The sequence below is a fragment of the Mandrillus leucophaeus genome, unplaced genomic scaffold (genome assembly GCF_000951045.1).
Source record: "Mandrillus leucophaeus isolate KB7577 unplaced genomic scaffold, Mleu.le_1.0 Scaffold190, whole genome shotgun sequence".
In the NCBI taxonomy this organism is placed as follows: domain Eukaryota; kingdom Metazoa; phylum Chordata; class Mammalia; order Primates; family Cercopithecidae; genus Mandrillus; species Mandrillus leucophaeus.
This window is the reverse complement of record NW_012101921.1, coordinates 1726036-1751055: the sequence shown is the minus strand read 5'-3', so window position 1 is coordinate 1751055 and position 25020 is coordinate 1726036. Positions and strand designations below refer to the sequence as shown.

The window sequence follows — 25020 nt, the reverse complement described above, 5'->3', positions numbered from 1 at the left end:
GTTAGCCAGGATGGTCTCGATCTCCTGACCTCGTGATCTGCCCGTCTCGGCCTCCCAAAGTGCTGGGATTACAGGCTTGAGCCACCGCGCCTGGCCAACAAATACTTGTTAAAAAGAAACAAACCAAACCAGGAAATGAAACTGCTTTCTTTCTTAGTGAGAAAGGAAAGCTTCCTCAAACAACTTGAGAGGTATGATGAGTGCAAGCTGAGTGAGCACAGGCTAAACGTCTCTACTTTCACAGTTTAAGAATTCAAAGGACATGCTCATTTGAATTCAAACAGCTCTATTTCATATTCTTTCTAAAGGTAGACCTCTACCACATTCAGACAATTTTGCAATGTTAGTTTTCCCCCCTTCACAAATGGGTACCTTTTAGCAGCAGATGAAAGAGTTTCTTTTCCTGCAATTGAGACAGTGCTGGTATGACTTGGTTTTCTGTTTGCACCACTTCCATTGGTTATACAGGACATGGGAATAGCTGCTCGAGGGCTTGGTTGGCCTAAAGATAATTAAGGAAAAAAAATTATATCAAATTTGAATATATTCCTCAAAGATCTAAGTTTTAAAATTAAGTCCATTTGGAAGGAGGGGATGGTGGAAAAAAAATTAAGTACATTATTGTTTATAACTTTTGCGCAGAATGCCCCCCTGGTATGCAGCACATGATATTGTCTCAAGACTTAATCCCATCAAAACAGACCTATAGGAAAGCCATACTAATTTACTAAAACACAGTTGGGCTAGTTCTCTTAGCTAAATGGTTTGCTTTACCACACACAGCAGCCTTATAACACATGATTCAAATGCGTGCCTCAAGTAAACCATAAATCCCATGCCATCAATCTTCAAAAACAGCTTGTTTGTTAAAATCATAAATTTTAAATTCTAGAAACCATAAATATTAAATTCTAGACTGTTACTCCATATAAATAAAGCATAAGTATATAAAGTTAACCTCTCCTTTAACTTACACAGTACAAGGAGTGGAATAAATGTGTGATTGGTATATTGGCATGGTCAGAACACACAACATCACAAGATAAAACAGTCCTGTCTATACTAAGAGTCAAGTAAAGATTTGGAAATAGATAACATTTTTATTTTTTAATTTTTGGACTCAGTTTTCTCATGTGCACACAAGTAATATCTGGTACCTTAAGAAGTTCTACACATGGTGGTATAACACTGCATTTTTGTCAAGAATAAGATGTTGGAGGTCATTTGTATCATAATCACCTAACATGCTTCCTTAATATAGATTCCTAAGTCCTACATTAGATTGAATGAATTAGAAGACAGGAAGAAGAAGACCTGCTGCATTTATTTTTGAAACCTCTTAAGAAATATTTTTTTACATGTAAGTTATATTAACCCCCAAATTATGCAAATATCACTGGTCATTAGATTTAGTTCTAATATGTCAAACAAGTTATTGTTTTATCAGTAGCTTTTTAAAAACTGTGATAAAATAGTCCCAAAATTTATCATTTTAACCATTTACAAATGTACAATTCAGTGACAATTAGTATATTCACAATGTTGTGCAACCATCACCACTACCAAGTTCCAGAATATTTTCATCACCCCAAATAGAAACCACGTATCCACTGGCCAGGCGCGGTGGCTCAGCCTATAATCCCAGCACTTTGGGAGGCCCAGGTGGGTGGATCACGAAGTCAGGAGATTGAGACCATCCTGATTAACACAGTGAAACCCCATCTCTACTAAAAATACAAAAAATTAGCCAGGCGTGGTGGCAGGCACCTGTAGTCCCAGTTACTCGGGAGGCTGAGGCAGCAGAATGGCGCGAACCCACGAGGCGGCACTTGCAGTAAGCGGAGATCGCGCCACACTGCACTCCAGCCTGGGCCAAAGAGCAAGACTAGGTCTCACTCCATTAAGCGGTCACTTCCCCCCCACACCCCACCCTCCAAAGAAGCCATACCTTGTTTGGCTTCTTTTATATAGTACAATGTTTTCAAGGTTCACCATGTTGTAGCACGTATATTTCATTCTTTTTTATGACTGAAAAATATTCCATTGTATAGATATATTTTGTTTTTCATCTGTTGATGATCATCTGGATTGTTTCCACCTTCCCCTTTTGGCTAATGGGAATAGTGCTGCCATAAACATTTGTGTAAAAATTTTCATATGAACACCTGTTTTCAATTATTTTGAGTATATACCTAGGAGCGGAACTGCTGAGCCACATTGTTGTTGTATGTGCAACTCTTGAGGAACTGCCAAATACAGTGGCTGCACCATTTTACAATTCCACCAGCAATGTACAAGGGTTCCAATGTCACCATATTCTTGCCAACACTTGTTATTTTCAGGTTAAAAAAACTCAAAAGGGTATTAAGTGTTACCTCATTGAGTTTTGGTTTCATTGATTCTATTGTTTTTCTATTCCCTACTTCATTTACTTTGCTCTAATCTTTATTTCCTTTCCTCTGCTAAGCCTTGGATTTAGTTTATTCTTCTTTCCTAGTCTTTTTTTTTTTTTTTTTTGAGACAGGGTCTCGCTCTGTTGCCCAGGCTGAAGTGTCATGGCACAATCATGGCTCAGTGCTGCCACAGCCTCCAAGGGCGCAATCCATCTGTCTACCCCAGCCTCATGAGCAGCTGTGACTACAGGTGCACACCACCACGTCTGGCTAATTTTTGCATTTTTTTTTGTAAAGACAGGGTTTTGCCACATTGCCCAGGCTGGTCTCTAACTTAGGTTCAAGCAATCCACCTGTCTCAGACTCCCAAAGTGCTGGGATTACAGGCATGAGCCACTGTGCCCGGCCACTAATTACAGGCATTTTTACCATTCTTTTACCAATGCCTCAAATGGCATATCAACTTCAATTGCTCAAACATTTTGCCCACTTTAAGAACGGGCTTTCTTCTTAATAACTGAGGCATACAAGTTCTTCAAATATTCTACATAAAAGTCCTCTGACAAATACATGTCTGGCAAATATTTTCTCTTATTCTGTAGCTTGCCCTTTTATTTTCAAAACAGTTTTTGAAAGAACAAGATTCTTACATTTTGATGAAATTCAATTAATTGATTTTTCTCTTATAGTCTGTGCTTGTTTGTGTGCTACTTATGAAATCTTTGTCAAACTCAAGGTCACTAAGATCTTTCTTATATAAGTTTTAGCCCTTACATTGAGGTCTATGATCCATTTTGATTTAATTTTTGTTTATGGTGTGAGATAAGAGTCAAAGTATTTTTGTTTTTTTGTCTTTTTTTCCCCTGGCATATGACTCTAATGACTCTTGAATTAGGGTTGAAATAACTTGAGCACTCTGCCTAGCACACAGAAAGTACTTAATACCAAAACAACTAAATGGATGCAACTTCACCACCAAATTTCTCTTCTGGATTATGCTGAGTTTATCTTGAGTCTCTCTTCTTGCAGTTTTACCCTACACTATGGCATTGCTACACTGTGCCAGAATGACCTAACACATGCTATGTATCTTTAAATTTAATGCCACGAACTATAATATGCCCCATCATTTTAAGTACCATTAGAAAGAAGTATTTCCTATTAGACCTATAAGACATCATCAATTGTAATATGCACTGTAATTTCAGGGATGTTAAAAATGTCAAAAACATAGGCATCTTGGACTGATTACTATAAATCTGCCTGTCAGTCCTCAGCTTAAGATTCTTTAGTGGCTCTCCACTACCTTCAGGATGAAAACTAAATTCCCTAAAAAGGTGTAAGAAAACCTTCCACTATGGGCCCTACCAGTCTATCTTCATTTCTTGAAACTCCCAATCTCACACCCTGTGCTTCAGTTTATTTTGAATTCCTAAACTAAGTACTTTTTACTCTTCTGCATTTCTGCACCTGGATGATCCTTCTCTCCGGCATACGCTAGTCACCTCTGCTTGCCTAAACTGTTATGTATTCATCATCCATGCACCAATCAAATATTTACTCAGGACCAATTATAATCCTAGTCTTATGTTTACAAAGGTATACAAGGCGGTTGCTGACATCAAGGAATTCAAAATCTTCAAGGAGAATCACATCGGCAATGAAAACATCTGGTAAGTACAGTAATAGAGATATATCAATGGAGTATCATGGAAGTACAAAGAAAGGACACATAATTCCGTAAGGATTACGGACACAGAGCTCAAGGAAGGCTTCCTTGAAAAAATACACAATAAGACCTTAAAGAATAAGAAAGAAATAGACAACCGAAAGGGTGGTGATAAGATACTTGGATCTACTGCAGTATGTGTAAAGCAACAGAAACACTCTAACAGCAAAGTGAGTGTATGTATTTGTGGCATTGAGTGGTTGTTAATGGGAGACAAAAAGCTCCTTGATGTGGCCAGGATGTAGAATGAAAGGGGATAGTTCAGAGACAAGAGGTAAGTAGCATTCAGATGATGCAAACTTTATTTATAGAGAATGAAGAATCACTAAAGGGTTTTAAGCTGAAAAAGAGAGTTCAATTTACATTTTAGAGAATACCCTCTGGTAGCCATGTGAAGAACTGATTTCAGGGCAGTGGTCTGAGAATAAGATGGTGAGGACCAAGAGCTAGGTAGCGTGAATGAAAAAGTGAAGGAAGTTTTAAGAATCATGGTGGAAACCATCATAACGCCAGGATGAAGGTCAATAAAAACTTTTATACTTGATCATGACATGAGAATGCTAATCACTATAGTTTACAACCCTTAATGGCAGACTCAAGTATATGACCTTACTGACATCTTAGCCTGAAAGTTCCTAAATACAAATAAATTTCGGTGTACTGTAGACTAACAGAGTAAAGTTATCACTAAGAACTGCTGCATATTCCAAAGCTCAAAATCTGAAATCCTTCTTGCTACTCTGGTACGTATTATCTTATTCTTGCATCTATCCCAACCTGTCTCTCTAAAACTGTAATTTTATCACAACTTCCTGTTTCTATAACTAACTTCTTCTGACATTCAATTTACAAACAATGTATTGTTTCTCAGCTAGCCTTGGGATGACTACGTTAGTGACCTCTTACAAATAGTGTATGATCTAGTGGGAGCAATGAATATATATGCCAAAAGAGATGTACAAATAAAAATTTAAAACAATTCCAAAACGTGACAAAAAATAGATCATTTTCAGAAAATAATTTCTGAGGCCTTTAAGATGGCTACAGTTTTGATCAGAAGAACGGTAGAGATAGTCTAGTTGATATTCCAAATTTTTTATTTATCTCGAATTCTCTATCACATGCCTCATAGCTCCAACTGTATACTTTTTCCACCCCTCATTTTTAAGCTCTTTGTCCCTTTTCTCAATTGGCTGATTACTCTTGCTTTATTCTTTGAGAAGACTGAAGACTACATGTACCACAGCTTCATAAAAGGGTTCCACCCTATTTATCCATAGGAATTTAATTTGACCTCTAAAGAAAAATCCTCTAGAAAATGTAAACACCTTAAGATGATAATGATCATTTTCCTGTCAATAATTTATGTGATACTCAAATTCTATCTTCTCCATTTGGAATTTTATCTGTATACTTCTGCCTTCCTCTTATTTCACAGGAAGATGTACCCTTAGGCCTTTCAACTTGTGACCACTACTTAAGAGTACATTTTGAGTGGAAATGACAAAGAAGCATTTGACTCTCATATAGAAATGGCACACTGCAAACGGTAATTGCTACCTGGTCTGAGGCAATACCTGCCAATATACAGTCATGCACTGCATAATGACGTCTTGTTCCACGATGGACTGCATATACAACAGTGGTCCAAAAAGATTCAAATACCGTATTTTTACTGTATCTTTTCTATGTTTAGGTTTGTTAGATATACATATACTTACCATTGTGTTACAGCTGCCTATGTAACCTAGGAGCAACAGACTATACCAGGGGTCCCCAACCCCTGGGCCACAGACTGGTACCTTCGTGGCCTGTTAGAAACCAGGCCGGACAGCAAGAGGTGAGAAGTCAGCGAGTGAAGCTTCATCTGTATTTACAGCTGCTCGCTATCACTTGCATTACCACCTGAGCTTAGCCTCCTGTCAGATCAGAGGCGGTATTGAATTCTCATAGGAAAGCAAATCCTATTGTGAACTGTGCATGTGAGGGATCTAGGTTACATGCTCTTATGAGAATTTAATGCCTGATGATCTATCACTGTCTCCCATCACCCCAAGATGGGACCATCTAGTTGTAGGAAAACAAACTCAGGGCTCCCACTGATTCTACATTATGGTGAGTTGTATAATTATTTCATTATATATTACTACGTAATAAGAATAGAACAACAAATGTAATATGCTTGAATGATCCCAACACCTCCCCCCACCCACCCCAGTCTGTAGAAAAATGGTCTTCCATGAAACCAGTCCCTGGTGCCAAAAAAGTTGGGGACCACTGGGCTATGCCATACAGCCTAAATGCATACTATGCTATACCATCTAGGTTTGTGTAAGTATACCCTATAATGCTCAAACAAGGAAAAAATTGCCCAATGATGCATTTCTCAGAATGTATCCCTGTTAAGTGATGCATGACTATACTTCTACACAAAAAATAACGAGACACTCCCTCATCCCCTTCCACAGTTACCAGTCATTTTAGTGTAAGGGTCCCACCAAGGCAATTCATACCTTCCTAAGCTGATGGATGTAGCGTGCTTATCAACAACGTTTACAGGAAACCTATGATAATCCCTGAATCCTCCCAAATGTTATTTGGGCCAGGAGCTGAATGATACAGATCTGTGCCTTTAGAGTATCCCAGATTTTACATAATTAGCAATGTTTCTATTGGAGAATCTACCCCTACATTTCAATTTTGCCTTTGGGTTCTTTCATTTCTCAAGTGGCAATTACAGTGCTTTGTACTTTGGCTTAACCAGCAGTTTCCTGATTTAAATGACTGACTGCCACCTTCAGATAAATTTAACTTTTTAACTTCTGTATCATTGTGTACTAACAGCTTGTCTTCACATAGTGCCACTGGGCTGTGTTCTCAAATTACATTCATCTGGTCACCTCAAGACGTCCTAATGAGTTTCCCAGGCACCAGCTGTGACATAATTTGTCTTCTTGGCAGCTAAAACTTCCAGTGTTCTCTGGACCTTCCCTTTTGCTCCGAAGTACAGGTAATTTTTTTTTCTTTTGGCAAGGATTCAGCTGCAACTGGTGCATATATTACGAACATATGCTGTCAAAAGGAAAGAATTCTCTGACAGAGGAGAAAGTATATGAAAAATTTAAGTGACTGGCCACCTTAAAAACTCATGGGAAAATTTTCTACCTCAGTCAAATACCCTGTGTAATTTACTCAAGAAAAAAATGGGTCTTAGCTTTAAATACTGCTGGCACACTGCAGAAGATAAACTAAGACAACGAAATATATTTAAAGGTTAGGTGTGTTTCTGATTTTGGTATTTACTGAATGGCAATACTACTATGAAGCAACATAGCAGAATTTCATTAAGCCCTTAGCACACACATCATTAACATTTACTTTTGGTCATATCTGATGACAACTTATGTCCTTCCCATATCACCACCATCTAGCAAAATCATACAACAGCTGTCTTCAGTAATAGGGAAGTTGACCTGTCCTTTGAATCACAGCTTCATAAAAGGGTTCTATCCTATTTATCCATAGGAATTTAATTTGACCTCTAAAGAAAAATCCTCTAGAAAATGTAAACACCTTAAGATGATAATGATCATTTTCCTGTCAATAATTTATGTGATATTCAATACTATAAATTCTAATTTCACAAGGGGCTAAAAAAAAAATCACATATAAAACTGTCTATAATATAAAAAATGACTTTACTTTTTAAAGAAAAAATACAAATCCCTACAAGATAATTTCATTTTTAATGTTATGAAAAACTTCACTTATTTGAAAATACTTTGCTTAAAATATTTATTCCAAATTTTCTTACCACTAACTTATTAACCTTGTTTAATATCAAAACTGAGATGATCTATTTTAGGCTGTACACAAATGTCAATAGTGAAGAGTCACTTAAATTCCAATTGCTTTCAACAATATGCTATATATAAACTCCAAGATAAAGCTGTTCAGAGTTGCCAATAACATTATGAAACTTTACATATGTATTTCTCTCAATGTCTTAATATCAATATTGGAAACATAATTAGTTGGACGTATTTTTCCATTAAAGGGAAATATAATAATTATTAACATGAATTATTCTCATCTATGAAATAATTATTTTCTCAAATTATTAATCAATACCCCCATCAATCCATTTCATAGACTTGCCTGTGTCCCAGGCAACAGAGTAACTCAAAGAGTGAACCACCTTAGCATATTATAAAATAGCAGTCAAAGTTAATTACGAAGTATAATTTTAAAATCAACTGGAAAAAAAACCTCTCTGTAATTAATAAGGTTATTAAAAAGAATTAAGAGTTAGTGTTATGTGAAAAGAAAAAGTCCCACAGAGATGGTTCTGTGGCTCCAGAAGTAGGTAATCCTTCACTAAAGAGCCATTAACAAAACTGATCCTAGACTCACTTTAGAGACACAGGAATTATAACTAAGGATAATTAGAAAAGCACCAGAAACGACAACTTACAAAAAGTAAGTTCCTGGGGAATAGGAATTATAGCTAGTTAACTGTATTTATATTTCATGACATTGAGAAGTAGGTGCTAAATAACTCATGGGTCATATAAAATATTTGTGTATACGCTGGAAAAAAAGCAATTTTTAAATTTCTTTAAAATATTTCAGAATTTTCTTTACTGAAATACCTTAGTAGATACAATATGAGAGAAAATATCTTTAAAATTTTTCTCAATTTACATAAAACTATAACGTACTGTTGTTTCAGCATATTAAAAAGACTTTGGAGACCAAGGCAGATTACTTGAGCCCAGGAGTTTGAGACCAGCCTGGGCAACATAGCGAGATTCCACCTGTACAAAAAAAGAAAAGATTTTAGCAGGGTGTGGTGGTGTACACCTGTAGTCCTAGCTACTCCAGAGGCTGAGGAAGGAGGATCACTTGTGCCCAGGAGTTTGAGGTTACAGTGAGCCTGGGTGACAGAGTAAGACTGTGTCTCTTAAAAAAGTAAAAAAAAAAAATCTAAACTACTTAAAATAAGCTTTTAAAAATGTGAATAGCAATCAAACATCATTATCATTTTCTATTATAGGTTTTAATTTTTTTTTTTTTTTGAGACGGAGTCTCGCTCTGTCACCCAGGCTGGAGTGCAGTGGCGCAATCTCAGCTCACTGCAAGCTTCGCCTCCCGGGTTCACGCCATTCTCCTGCCTCAGCCTCCCGTATTATAGGTTTTAAAATATTTATATGTACCCCCGGGGTTCTGAGTCTGTATATTATATACAGGAAACTTGTTCTTCCCTCTCTACACAAAGCTGATATTCCCTATAAAGCCCATATACATTAACTGATCTAGCTCCTTATTCTACTCTAAAATTCCAAAAGCCCCCTATAAAAATCAATTTATAACCAAACAAAACTTTTTTCTGGCTTGATCTTGGCGGTCCTCAAAGTTGGGTCTCTAAAAAGTAAACAAATCAAGCAAGCAAGCAAGCATAATTTAACACAATTAGTCAAAGTGGTTTCCATCAAGTCTTTTGCCAAACCCTCAGGTCCCTTATCCTTTGTCATTGACATATTTATCTTACTACCACTAACGAAAAAGATCAATCCTATCTTCCACCTAACTCTCCACTGTAAATACACAGACCCAGAGTACATGAGGCTGAGAGGGAAAAGAGTGGGAATCACAAAACTGGGCAGAATGATACTCACCTTTCCTCCACAATAAGTTTCCCGTCTCCACACCCTCAGGGTCTTTCAGCATCTCTTTCAAAAGTCTACGGTCTTCCATTCTCAGCTTTAACCACTCCAAACATGTATTCCCTTTTTTTCTACCACTGATGACCTATCTTTCTGCCTAAAGATTATCAGTGTCTCAATGTATATTCACAGTTATCACATCTAGAAGTTGTAGTTCTCAGGAGACAGTGATAAGGACTAAAACTTCCAACCCTGACAACTGTGAATATGTATCAACCTCCACTCAGTTGTATCTATTCATTCTATCTTAGAAGTAGTACTCTTCTGTTTAAGACTAATAGCTTCTCACCTGCTCTAAGATCCCTTCTCAAATTCTCAGGATACTTGCCTCATCAATTACCACTTTATTTCTCCATATTGGTCTTCCTCTCTGCTGCCTTTTTGTCCTCAACCTATCTTTGCACTCAAGTCTATCATGTATTTTTAACAAATTTTTAAAAGTAATTAAAATTGGCCTTCAATATAGCATCCTCTCCTAGTTATTACTACCTTCCTCCACTCAGGTGAATTTTTTGAGAGCGGCTATATTTGTTGCTCTCAATTCTACAATTCTCCTAAATTGCTGCTTCTCAAAATACTGGTATTTGATTTGCAGTTCTATTACTCCACTAAAATTGCTTTTGGAGAGGTTTCTAACATTGCTGTAAATGCCCAGTCCAAAGGTCATCTCTCAGTCTTTGTTTTATCTGACATCTCTGTAGCAGCTGGCAATGTGCATCACTTTTTGTGCTATGCTGAAATGTTGGAGCTCCCAATGGAACTATCCCGAACTGCCTTCTCATTTTACATCCTCTATGGCTTCAACTATCATCCATAAGAGGAACATTCCCAAATTCTTGTTGCTAGCCAAAACTAACATGAGCACTAGATCCATATGTAATTCAGCTACCAATATGTATCTCTACATACCATACACACCCCAAACAACATTCAGAAACTGAATTCACAATCTTTCTTCTAAATCTGCTTCTCATTTGCTGGTGGGCTGACTGTACTATCTCCTATTCGGCTAGAATTTGGGAGTTATATAAAACTCCTCCCTAGGTTAATAATTTACATGGACTTATTGAAGTAGGAAGGCAAGCCAATAAATGTTCTCACTTTTCCCATGCCCAAATTGGGCATAATAATGCCAATTCCCATCTACTCTACCAATAAATCAGCAAGAGACATCAAATGATATGTTCAAATACTTGATTTATGTGAAAGAATGATAAAATTCTTTCTTGGTGGTTGTAGGAAGGCAAAAGGTACACTACATCTGCTCCAAACTCAGAGCAACAGGGTCTTGATGACTGTTTCTCTCAACCTTGAAAACTCCCAATACTGAAAAGTTAAAAGTCCCATTATACTGGGCTAGTAAGCGTCAAAGCTTAAATTAATTTTTTCACGATTCTGCTGACTACCACAGAGGGTTCAGAATAAAGCTATTTAAACTATAATGATTTTAATTATGTTTCTGTATTGACAACAGAATTAATTTTAAAAACACATGAGTGCCTACCAGTTAGGTTCAATATGAAATGAGACACAAAATAATGATTCAGCTCCTGCCCTCAGTAAACTTATCAACTAGTTAGAAGACACTAACCTAACACAAATACTGTAACATAAAAAACCTGTAAGTATAATCAGTGGATTACGCAAAAATTCTTTATTTTAAATAATAAAGAATAAACTTTCACAACTTTTTGGGAATTAAAAAAAAGGAAATGGAAAACAAACCATAATCACCAGTAATTAACATAAGAAACTAGTTTTATATTTCCAACTTCAACTTTCAAAGAAAATACTGCAAAAAGCAAGACTCTTCTTAACTTTACAACACAATTACCTTTACTTGAGACTGATTTTTTCACTGAGGCCACATGATCTTCAGAGATTGCAAGACGCCTCAAAACATCAGCCAAAGCTGCCTTTAGCACAGTGATTTCGTCTTCTTGTTGCTGAACTCGTGACTCAAGAGCTGACAGGCGATCTTGAACATCAGAAGTACTTGCAGCAGAAATACTATCATCTATAAAATAAAATATGGAATATTATCAAAGTAAACTTCTTGAGAAATAATTTCTGATAAGAAAAACTATCCCAGATAAGACTTACAAAAGATGAGAAGAACTCTGGCTAGGTGAAGTGGCTCGTGCCTGTAATTTCAGCACTTTGAGGGGCCAAGGCGGGCAGATCACTTGAGGTCAGGAGTTGGAGACCAGCCTGGCCAACGTGGTGAAACCTCGTCTCTACTAACAATACAAAAAATTAGCTGGGCATGATGGTGCACTTCTGTAATCCCAGCTATGCGGGAGGCTGAGGCACAAGAATCACGTGAACCCTGGAGGCGGAGGTTGCAGTGAGCCCAGATTGTGCCACTGCACTCTAGTCTGGGCAACACAGCAAGACTCTGTCTCAAAAAAAAAAAAAGATGAGAAAATTTCAAAACAAAAAACCCATAACATCCCATCATGTTGACACATATGAACCTTCCATAAAGATTTTCATAGCTATCTTAATTTAAAATAAGTTAATAAATTTGACAAATAATTAAAATGGTGAAAATCTTCCCCAAGGTCAAATTCCCCCTATTTTTATAACATCATCTTAATTGGTTTTCTCAGGAAAATGCTCCCTAACTACATCATCTTGTAGACATCAGGAAACTTGCAAGACAGCAAACTATCCAACCTTTCTTAATTACACCATTATTATCACAGTTCTCCATGAAAACAGAAAAGGCATATAAATCACTTCTGTTTGGCTTTATGTATCAGATAGGGAGTCTATCACTTTAACCAACAACGATGAAGAAGCATTCTTTACTACTTTACTCTTTACTGTACTATTATACTCTCCCACACCCCACAGAAGTCAGTATTGCTATGTAATTAACAAAAGACTTTTCGCTGCTCCTTCTCTCCACCTAACACCACGACCTCTCTTAAAAAAAGGTTTTTATGAAGTACATACTTAATATTTGCCTTAGGTTATGTAACAGCAACAAGAGAAAGACTATTCAAATAAGGCTTAGCTATACCACAGCAATACGTAACTTTATACTACTGTATTTGTTGGGTCAATCAGAATCTAAACATATAGAAACATCAATCGCTGGCTGGGTGCGGTGGCTCACGCCTGTAATCCCAGCACTTTGGGAGGCCCAGGCGGGCAGATTACGAGGTCAGGAGATTGAGACCATCTGGGCCAACAAGGTGAAACCCCATCTCTACTAAAATACAAAAAATTAGTCGGGCATGGTGGCATGAGCCTGTAGTCCCAGTTACTCGGGAGGCTGAGGCAGGAGAATCACTTGAACCCGGGAGGCAGAGGCTGCAGTGAGCCGAGATCACGCCACTGCACTCCAGCCTAGCAAAACAGCAAGACCCTGTCTCAAAAAAAAAAGAAAAAAGAAACATTAATCGCTATTGCTTCATAAGCGATAGCTTATGAAGCAGGAAAATTCAGGGAAATAACTAAGTGTTAAAAACACCCTTGGCTTACACTGAGGGGACGTTTTAGTTTCTAATGTAAGAGTTGTTTGGGACCAGACTGAGATCATTTAAATGATGTTTCACTCATTCAGACGATAACGCAGAATGTATTGTTTTTTTCTCATACTGAGATAGTATGCTATGGAACTTAACAATTTAATTCAAAGTTTGAGTTAAAATCACCACCACAACATTTAAAAACCAAAGCTATCACCATTACATTATGGAACAGTAAACAATATTCATATTTCATATTTAAGATCATATACAGCACCAGACCTCCCATGCATACATATGTACTCTCTTCTGTCTTTACTAGTATTTCACTCACAATCTTATCTTCGAGAAGTACTGATTTTGAAGGAAAACTGGGTTTCATCTTTAATTTAGACTTCAAATTCTGATTCCATATTAACTAGTTACATAATCTTAGGCAAGTTATTTTAGTTCTTTGAGTATTAATTTCTTCATCTTTAAACAGGATTGTTACAAGGAGGGTGCGCTTAGGATATGTACAAAGCACAAAAGTTAGAATTTGAAAGCTTTGAGCACATTTGTTACTTAAAGGCAGATATGTCCAACTCTGAGATGCTTAAGGAATAAGAACAATTCAGTCTCTCACCTTAGAAATTTTTATATTTTAAGTATTTTTCATGTCCACAGTGGTCTAGCTGAATTCTAGCTTATCTATATTCTTTGTAAGTATGTTAGACTACGGTCACTGTTCTTTCTACCCAGAATGCTTTCCTATTCTCCTTCTTCTGACAGAAAGAATAGCCCCTCTTGTCTTTTGTGAAACTCCACCATATTTCTTGCTCCTAGTAGGGCTGTCAATCTATGATGCCTCACTTTCCCCTCTGCCCTCCATACTATGAGACTGAACCATATAAAATGGCCTTTTCAGTTGTATAAATATTACTATTAGAAATTTCAGCTGGGCACGGCAGCTCACGACTGTAATTCTAGCACTTAGGGAGGCCAAGGTGGGCGGATCGCTTGAGCCCAGCAGTTCGAGACCAGTCTGGGCAACACAGTGAAAATCCATGTCTACCAAAACAGAAAAAATTAGCTGGGCATGGTGGCCATGTTTGTAGTCCCAGCTACTCGGGAAAGTGAAGTGGGAGGATCACTTAAACCCAGTCAAGTATGTGTTTAAGTCAAGGATTCAGTGAGCTTTAATCACACCACTGCACTTAAACCTGGGTGACAAGAGGAAGACTCTGTCAGAAAGAGGAGAAAACAGAAAAGAGAAAAGAAAAGAGAAAAAATGAAGAGAAAAGAAAAAACGGAAGGGAGGGAGGGAGGAAAGGAAAGAAGGAGAAAGGGAGGTAGGAAGGAAGGAAGGGAGGCAGAAACGAACGAAGGAAGGAAGGAAGGGAGGAAGGAAGGAAGGGAGGGAGGGAGGGAGGGAGGGAGGGAGGGAGTTAATATGGCTCAATCTAATACTACCACAGGAGTAGTAGTCATGAGATACAGGCTAGGCCAAATGAAGCCCTCTTGAATCTTCCAGAGATAGAGTTATAGCCCATCCTCCTTTGTTCTCCAGCTACAAAGATGTCACCCTAGGACTGTCAAAAATAAAGGTGGTTCTAACTACCTTGTGTTCCAGTTCTAGTCTCTGAAGCCCTGGCCCTTCAATTCTGAGAGCTACTCCAATATTCCTCCCAGCTAATTATGTAACCTAATAAATTCACTTTTTGCAAGCCATTATTTGTAAACCAAAGGCCGTGATTAAGTCAGTAAACTATATGGATATGTTTTTCTAAATTGTTCTCAATTCATGAAAGATGAGCTATACCTTCATATTATAAGCACAGATAAAACGCTTATATGATTTTTGTAAACATATAACCTGTTTAATTATTCCGGGAGGGCAGCTGAGCTAGTAGATCACCAGACTATAATGCCAAGGTTAGGGTGCTAGGTTTTAGTGCCAACTTGGTATCTTTTACTTTCAGCAAACTTTTACAAACTTTGATTTTTAAAAAAATGACTAAGGTTTTTAAGTTGTGTGAAACTTGGGATAGCGACGAGAAAGGTGGTTCAGCTTGTAAAATTCCTATCAAACCCTGATAGACACTGTGAGACACAAGAACAATTTTTCAAAGGGCATAACACTGATAGACACAAGGACAATTTTTCAAAGGACATAACACGTACAAAGTTAACCATTAACAATGTCCCGCATTTACATTGTGCCTTTCATATTTATTACCTCAGCCCACACCCCCCTACACACACTATCTATATTTTATATTGGAGGAAATAGCTCAAGAAACTAAGTAACTTGCTCAAGGTCACCAAACTAATCTAGATATCTGAGACTCAAAGACAAGTCGTTTGACTCTCAACTTAAATGCCCTTTATTTTATTCCACGCTGCATCCTAACAATAATCACATGAGGAGCAAACAAATACATCCTTTCAAAGCCACGCAAGGGGCTTCAAAACTATTGAGTGATTTAATCAGTTTTTTGTTTCAGGAAGATCATTTTGGTTGCTGCGTGAGAACAGATTGGAACAGGGTAAGAGTAAATGCAAGAACAGACAGGAGGCTATTGTAGTAACCCATGTGAAAGGTGATGATGGCCCATGTTAGGGTTAAGATGTTCAAGTGTCTCAGTTTCTTTCTCCAGAACAAGTATGTCTCCTGTCTCAGTATAAATATTATCATAATGCCCCCTCTTTCACTCTCAAGTTCCCTGGCTTGGATGATCAATTACAGGGTCACTATAGCCAAGGCAACAAGCAATGGCAATGTAACGGAGCATAGTAGTTGAACCCCAGAGTTCCTCATAGCTCTAATTCCTTCCTGTCTAAAATCCTGGCTCTTAACCCTTTCAGGAGCATGAATTTCTTTGAGAATCCAATAAAAGCGTGGTAGAACAGCGTATGAACTCTGGTATTACACTGACTAAATACATCTATCTGTTTTCTTTTTTCTTTTTTTGAGACTCTCTCTGTCGACTAGGCTGGAGTGCAGTGGTGTGATCTCACTGTAACCTCCGCCTCCCGGGTTCAAGAGATTGTCCTGCCTCAGCCTCGATTAGCTGAGGCTGGGAACAGCTGGGAGATTACAGAGGTGCGTGCCACCACACCCAGCTAAATTTTATTATGATTATTATTTTTGTAGATACGGGGTTTTGCCATGTTGGTCAGCCTGGTCTCCAACTCCTGACCTCAAGGGATCTGCCCACCTTCGCCTCCCAAAGTGCTGGGATTACAGGTGTGAGCCATGGTGCCCGGCCATCTGTTTGCTATTTACCAACTCTGTGACTGTTTTCTTCATGTGTAATTTACTCATGCGAACTGGGTACTTACCTCAGGCTTTGGATGATTAGATGAAATAATGCACAGCATGGCCATATAGGGTGGTTTCAATAAGTTATCACCCTACAGTGATGTTCTTTACTGCACTGTTTGTCATTGCCACAAAATTAGAAATGACCTAAGGTCTAAGGATGAGGTTAAATAAGCTATGATATGTCCATACCATCGAATATCATGCAATAATTTAAAATAACAGAGGAGCATAAGCTAAAAATTTGAAAGTGCCACAAGACGACTTAAGTGAATAAGCAAACTGCAAAACAATATGTACTGAATAATTTATAGACACACACCAAAACACACTTTTAAAAATTAACACAAAAAACGTATACACACACACACATATGAATATATAATGTACACAGAAAGAAGCTGTGAAGTACACACATCAAACTGGTAACTGGGTTACCTCTGACTAGGAAGGTGAGATTAGAAAAGTGGGAATAAAGAGAAATTTTTGCTTTTCAGTGTATGTATTCTCGTATTATTCGAATTTCACAATAAAAATGTGTATTAATTTATGCCCTTTAAGGTAAAATGCACTGCTTCTGAAGTTTAACTTCTTAAAACAAGTTTCCTCCAGTTACAGTGTTCCAATGTTATAAGGAACATACAAAGCAGAATGCAAATAACTTAAATTTCTGTCATAGATTACTAAAACAAGAAAAGACACTATCTTAAAGTCCAACAACCCCTTTCATCATTTTATGAATAAGTAAACTAAGACTCTGAGACATCAGGTGAGTTACCCATGGTCACACAGCAAATTGGAGTCAGAGTTCCTTCCTCTGATGACTCTACATAATCCACTGCTCTTGTTCTTTCCATTTTGAAGACTTTGCTCTTACTTTTCTTCCCTCCCAATCTCTAAGATACCACCATTCTCATTCACAATAAACTAAGGGATATAACTGTTCAGTAAATGAATATATTTTCTGAGGGCTATTAACACTCCCTTTTCTTGATCCAAGTAGATCATTTTCCTTATACATCCCTACCTTTTTTATAGAGTAGGAGTATAAGCTAAAAACAGTAATCCCCCTCCCTTTAAAAAATTTTTGGTAATTGCCTCTTTTTTTTTTTTTTAATTTTTGCTCCTTCTCAAAATAGTTTCCGGCTTTCAAGGTTGAAATATGAAATACAAATGAATTCTCAAGCATTTTTTAACTCATTAAGGAAAAAGTAAAGAATGAAGAGAAAATAGAGATCCACAAACCTCTTACTATCAGTCCAATCCATTTACTGGCATGAGTCAGTCTCTTTTTAGCAGCACAAGGAAATTTATATGTGACTCGTACACTTTATATTTTAAAGTTTAAAATATTACAGTTTAAAGAATACAATTATAGCTATTCATTATGCTTTTATTACACGAAATCATATTTTCTGAACTGTTGAGAAATGTGTCACCTTTGCAGAGATAAGTATATTGTGTTTTATTATAAATATCCAAAAGTTGGCAATCCAGTATTACATCATCATATCAGAATGAGACATGCCTACACATTCTAGTATCTTTGGATTTTATTGATTTTGTATCTTTCTAAAACAGAATACTTACTGTCTTGTTTTCTTAGTGGGGGCATACAATCATAATGTAACCACTTCTTGGTGACTCAGTCTTCATTTAGAATATTAATTACTATGCTGCAAGCATTGTGGTGAAATGATACCCTAGAGGCTATTATATTTCTAATTAAATAATTGAGAACCATGGCTCAGGCCTGTAATTCAGCACTTTGAGAGGTTGAGGCAGGAGGATTGCATGAGCCAAGAAGTTCAAGACCAGCCTGAGCAACCTAGGGTGACTGTCTCTACAAAAAAAATTAGCCAGGGGGTGGCAGCACATGCCTATAGTCCCAGTCCTAAGGCAGCAGGATCACTTGAGCCTAAGAGGTCACGGCTGCAGTAAGCCAAGATTGTGCCACTGCACTCCAGTCTATATGATAGAGCAAGACCCTGTCTTTAAAATAAATAACTAACAATTTTTAAAAAGTTATCCAGCTGTGGTGGCATATGCTTGTAGTTGAGGGGCTGAGGCAGTAGAATTGTCTGAGCCCAGTTCAAGGCTGCAGTGAGCTATAACTGCATCACTGCACTCCAGCCTGGGCAAAAGAGCAAGACCCTATTGCTAAAATAAATAAATAAATAAATACAAATACAAATACAATAAAATTACATTTTCGATTTTCTTTTTTGTAGAGATGGGGTCTCAGTATGTTGCCCAAGCTGGTCTTGAATTCCCACCCTCAAGCAATCCTCCCTGCTCAGCCTCCCAAAGTGCTGGGATTACAGGCATGAGCCACTGCACTAGACCACGTTTTTGGTTTTCTAATCTTTCTTTCTACTTTTCTCCTTACCTCTTTGCAGTCAGGATTAGCTATGCCTATCCATAGCAATGCTCCCTTTCCAATCTAATTTCCCACATTATGGGATACTGAATAAGCTTTTTAACTGTTTATATGAGAAGTCTCTAACATGAAGACCTCTTCTATTCGGTGGCTCAAGCCTGTAATCCCAGCACTTTGGGAGGCCGAGACGGGCGGATCACAAGGTCAGGAGATCGAGACCATCCTGGCTAACACGGTGAAACCCCGTCTCTACTAAAAAATACAAAAAACTAGCCGGGCGAGGTGGCGGGCGCCTGTAGTCCCAGCTACTCGGGAGGCTGAGGCAGGAGAATGGCGGGAACCCGGGAGGCGGAGCTTGCAGTGAGCCGAGATCCGGCCACTGCACTCCAGCCTGGGCGACAGAGCGAGACTCCGTCTCAAAAAAAAAAAAAAAAAAAAAAAAAAAAAAAAAAAAAAAGTATTATAGGTTGAGTATCGCTTATCTGAATTGCTGGGGACCAGAAGTGTTTCAGATCTCAAATTTTTCAGATTTTGGAATATCTGCATATATATAATGAGATATCTTGTGGAGGGGATCCAACTCTAACCACAAAATTCATTTGTTTCACTTATGTCTTACATACATGCCTGAAGGTAATCTTATACAATATTTAAAAAATAATTTTGTGCATGAAATAAAGTGTATACTGAACTATCAGAAAGCAAAGGTGTCACTATCTCAGACACCCACGTGGACAACTGGTTGTTGTTTGGCATAACCATCATTCCTGACTCTGAACTTATATACTACCAATAAGCAATCACTTTTTTAAATGTATTCATACTAAAGTACTTAACAGGAAAATGCAAGCCTACCTCTCTTCTTCTCCCTCCTCAACCTACTAAATTCATGTTGAGTAGTTGAGATGACGAGCAGGAAGGTCTTATGATGATCCACTTCCATTTAATGAACAGTACATGAATTTTCCTTATGATTTTCCTAATAACATTTTCTTTATCTAGCTTACTTTATTATAAGAGTACAGCATATAATATATGTAATACACAAAATATGTGTTAATCAACTTGTTGTTACCAGTAAGGCTTCTGGTCAATAGTAGGCTATCAGTAGTCAGGTTTTTGGGGAACCAAAAGTATACGGGGATTTTCGACTGAGGGGGAGAAGGAGTTGGCATCCCAAGCCCCCATGTTATTCAAGGGTGAACCATATATTAAAGCCCATATCTCTACCACACACAAAAATAAGATCTGAGAAGATTAAAGAATTAAAGGCAAAATTATAAAATCTTTAGAAAGTAACTGCAAATGTCTTCATATCCTACAAACAGGAAGGTTCTAAAAAAGATACAAAAAGAACTAACCATAAAATATTGATACTTAACTACAACAGAATTCAGATGTTTGGTCTCCAAAAGACATAATAGAGAAAGTAATCCATAAACATGGAAAAGATAGCTGTAACACATATAAATGATAAAAATTTGTATCCAAACTGGACATGGTAGCTCATGCCCGTAATCCCAGAACTTTGGGAGGCCGAGGGAGGAGGACTGCTTGAGCTCAGGAGTTCGAGACCAGCCTGGGCAACATGGCATCCCCGTCTCTACAAAAAAATACAAAAATTAGCCAGGCATGGTGGCACACACCTGTAGTCCCAGCTACTTAGGAGGCTGAGGTGGGAGGATGACCTGAGACCAAGGAGGTTGAGACTACAAATAATTCCATAGTTCATCAAAGCTTTTGCCAGTCTTTCTAAATACCTCATAGAAAAGGAAACATAAATGGCCAACAAACAAAAAATGAGGCTCAAGCACCTCATTAATAAACTTGGAAAGACAAACTGAAACCATCCAAAATACTATCTTATGTGTACCAGACTGGCCAAAAATGTAAAGTGTGACAACATCCAGTATTCCCAAAGATATGGAGGGATATGAACTCTCAAACATTACTGGTAGAAAGTGACCTGTTTCAATGACTTTAGGGGGGAAAAAACCTTGGCAATATCTAGTAAAACTGAAGACACACACATCCTATGACCCAGCAATTTCACTGTTACCCTAAACCTAAAGTAGAAGTCAACAAACTTATCTGTAAAGGGGAAAATAGTTAAATACTTTAGGCTTTGCAGACCACACAGTCTGTGCAGCAAACTACTCAGATGTGCCTTTGTAACACAAAAACAGCTATAAATATGCATATGAATGGGTGTGGCTATGTTCCAATAAAACTTCATTTATAAAACAGGTGGCCTCCCAGGCAGTCTCCCAGTCTCTGTTCTAGAGAAACTCCTGCAGACATACATACACCAAAAGACATGTCCAAGAATATTCACAGCAGCATAGTTCATCATAAAAACAAATTGGAAACAACCTAAATATCTATCAATTGTAAAATAGGTAAATAAATTGTGATATTAACAACCAACAGAATACCAGAATAGTAAAAATAAACTATGGCGATGTGCAACATCATTTTGAATCTCAGGAACATGATGAATGTAAAGAGCAAGTCAGGTGAAATTTACATAAAGTTCAAAAACATATAAAAGTAAATACAATGTTTAGAAAAAAACTACTGAAAAACCAAGGGAATGATATACACAAAATTTATGACAATAGTTACTTCTGATGGTTGTATGACAGAGGATAGGATAGTGAGACACTCACACATAATGGAACATCTATGTGATTAAAACATGTATTATACTTTTTAGGGAGGGGAAGGGAAGTTCAGTGATTTTTCTCTTCTGTAAAAGTGGATAGGGGATAACTGGTCTACATAACTGACTTACTCACTTTATTCTTTGGAGAACAATGAATCCATTTTTGTGAATTAAATTCCAAAACAAAAATGAAGTTGTATTTCCAAGAACCCTGGGGTTTTGTGGCATAAAAACAACTAGACTAGTCGGTCTTTATGACAGTTTTGAGGCCTAATGGTATGACCCTAAGATTAGTTATCTACAAACCTATGGAAAAAAAAGTCCTTCATTTCAAAAAGTTACATTGTATGAGATATATCATCCCAAGAACAAATAAGTTGTTAAAAAATTTGAAATAGTCTCTGATCTCCCCTTCCTAAAGCACTTATGCTGAGACACTGGGCAGCCGTTCTAGGTTAGAATGGTAATGGCAGATTAGGTTCGATTAGAGAAGCTAACGTGACAGAAGACCATGAGAAACTAGTAACAATACCACACACTGTGTATAGTGTTGGGCTTTTTTATTTTTTGAGACAGTCTGGCTCTGTCACCCAGGCTGGAGTACAGTGTCATGGTCTTAGCTCACTAGAACCTCTGCCTCCCAAGCTCAAGTGATTCTCACGCCTTAGCCTCCCGAGTAGCTGGGATTACAGGAGCATGCCACCATGCTCTGCTATTTTATATATATATTTTTTGAGATGGAGTTTCGCTCTTGTCGCCCAGGCTGAGTGCAGTGGCGTGATCTTGGCTCACTGCACCCTCCACCTCCCAGGTTCAAGAGACTCTCCTGTGTCAGCCTCCTGAGTAGCTGGGATTACAAGCACCTCCAAGCACACCCGGCTAACTTTTGTATTTTTAACAGAGACGGGATTTCACCATGTTGGCCAGGCCTGTCTCAAACTTCTGAACTCAGGTGATCCACCCACCTTGGCCTCCCAAAGTGCTGGGATTACAGGCATGAGCCACCACGCCCAGCCCGCTAATTTTTGTATTTTTAGTAGAGATGGGGTTTCGCCAAGTTGACCAGGCTGGCCTTGAACTCCTGGTCTCCAGTGATCCAACCACCTTGGCCTCCCAAAGTGTTGGGATTACAAGGCATGAGCCACAGCGCCTGGCCTAGATAATTGTTTTTGATGAAGTTTTTTGGTTAGACTTCACAAAAGCAAAAGTCAAGCTTAATTATGCAATTTCTGATGTATTAAGAGAGGCACTTTTAAATTATTTTCCATTAAAAGCTGCTGTTTCATATACATGACCATCTTTTTTCACGGAGAACAAGAACAAGCTGAGCAAAACCCACTCTGTCCTCTTAACAGGAATATATTTGTTTACAAAGTAAGTAGTTTTAAGTACTTTATACAAGTGTGTAGGCAAATGTTTATGACATTACTGACACATATATTTACAGGGAGAAGGGGGCTAATGGAGGGAGCAAGGAATCTAGATTCATTCCCAAGTCCTCAGACTTCTTTTGTCACAAGTTTGTGAGACAGGTCTGAACTCACAGGAATGGAGAGATAGGTTACCTGGTCAGAAATTCTTAAGTGTAGAGGAACCACACACTGAAGCGAGACCAGGCAAGTTGTCTTCCATTCTCACCACCGATGTTGTAAGCAATATAAACCAGTTCTGTGTATTTTCCTACCACTTTCCCAGATAGTTCCAAAGCAAATCCCAGCTCTCTATATCTCACAGCATACTTTACATTCTGAGAAAATCCTCAGTCCAGATGGCCTATCACACAAACTACTTCTATCCTGGCACAAATAAAACTTAGTTCTTCTCCTGCCCCTTTGCTCTCTGAACTAAAGAAAGTGCTCTATTTTATAAAAGGGGACAAACTGAAGGAGAGCGAGCACACAGCACACAGGCAAAAGCAGGCAGGATACAGACAAAAAACCTGGGCTGCTTTGAGGAGTGGCTAAACCCTAGGCAACAGAAAAGCATGAATTAATGCACTACACAAATATTCACCACAATTATTTGGCTGTCCTTGGGCACTACTTTTCTGATCTTCTTTAAACTGGTTAACAATAACCAGTTTAGAGCTTAGAGCTTCAAGTCCCCAAAGTAAGTATTTTTTCTAGTAGGAAATAAAATAAACAATGTGTATATAAAGTAGCAAGTCATATTTCCTTTTTCCTTATTTTATTTAAAATAAAATGAAACTCACATGAATTGTAACAAAACTAAAGGAATTATCACTTTTTATTGATTTTTAAAACCAAAATATTAAGATACTGAGATTTATTATAAACATTTTGCTAAGTTAACAAATATAATTAACAATGAGAATCATTTTTCTTAACTAATTTTCCAAGTTGTTTGAAAATGTTAATTACAGTACTAGTATTAAGATACCTATAATGAGGGCTGGGTGCGGTGGCTCACTCCTGTAATCCCAACACTTTGGGAGGCTGAGGCAGGCGGATCACGAGGTCAGGAGATTGAGACCATCCTGGCTAACCCTGGCTAACACGGTGAAACCCTGTCTCTACTAAAAATACAAAAAAAAAAAATTAGCTGGCTGTGGTGGCGGGCACGTGTAGCCCCAGCTGCTGGGAGGCTGAGGCAGCAGAATGGTGTGAACCTGGGAGGTGGAGCTTGCAGTGAGCCAAGATCGTGCCACCGCACTCCAGCCTGGGTGACAGAGTGAGACTCCGTTTAAAAAAAAAAGAAACCTATAACAACAGTTTAGAGCTGGTTAGATAGTCCAGTTTTTAAACCACCCATGCTTCAAATAATGTCAATGTGTAAGGAAATTCATATTATGAATATCTTTAGTAAAACCAGGTAACAATGAAAGGAACATGTATTTATTCTCCTATAACTATTTCTAAAGTTAATTAAAGAATAAATTTGTGAGGATAAATGTCAAAACAAGACTATCAGTGGTTCATCTCTTTTTGTTGCTTTTAAGCTTTACAATTGCACTTAATAAATTTAAACGAACTCAAAATAAAACATAAACAACATGACTGCTATAAACACACACGCACCAAAAACTACTGTGAAAGGAATGAAACCTAAACCAAACTAAACATGAAGAGCTGTGAACATGAAGAGATTGAGATAAGGATAAACTCACAGCAAAAGCTGATAAAAGACACTGGAATGAGGCAAAATGATCCAGATTAATACTTACAAAAGGTCTTTACAGGCCGGGTGCGGTGGCTCACACCTGCAATCCCAGCACTTTGGGAGGCCAAGGTGGGTGGATCACGAGGTCAGGAGATCGAGACCATCCTGGCTAACATGGTGAAACCCCATCTCTACTAAAAAATACAAAAAATGAGCCGGGCGTG

The 25020-nt window shown here is 37.9% G+C and overlaps 1 protein-coding gene across 2 annotated transcripts in view; it reads right to left on the bottom strand.

Annotated features, from left to right (window-relative positions):
* The window catches only part of EML4 (echinoderm microtubule associated protein like 4), a 183424-nt gene that overhangs the window by 76335 nt on the left and 82069 nt on the right, over positions 1 to 25020 (bottom strand). For both annotated transcript variants that reach the window (XM_011978187.1, XM_011978188.1), the window contains exons 2-3: positions 11683 to 11865; positions 373 to 502 (exon numbers count right to left, since the gene is read on the bottom strand). In XM_011978187.1, the coding sequence (XP_011833577.1) occupies positions 373 to 502; positions 11683 to 11865 (313 nt within the window). The remainder of the gene's footprint in view (positions 1 to 372; positions 503 to 11682; positions 11866 to 25020) is intronic.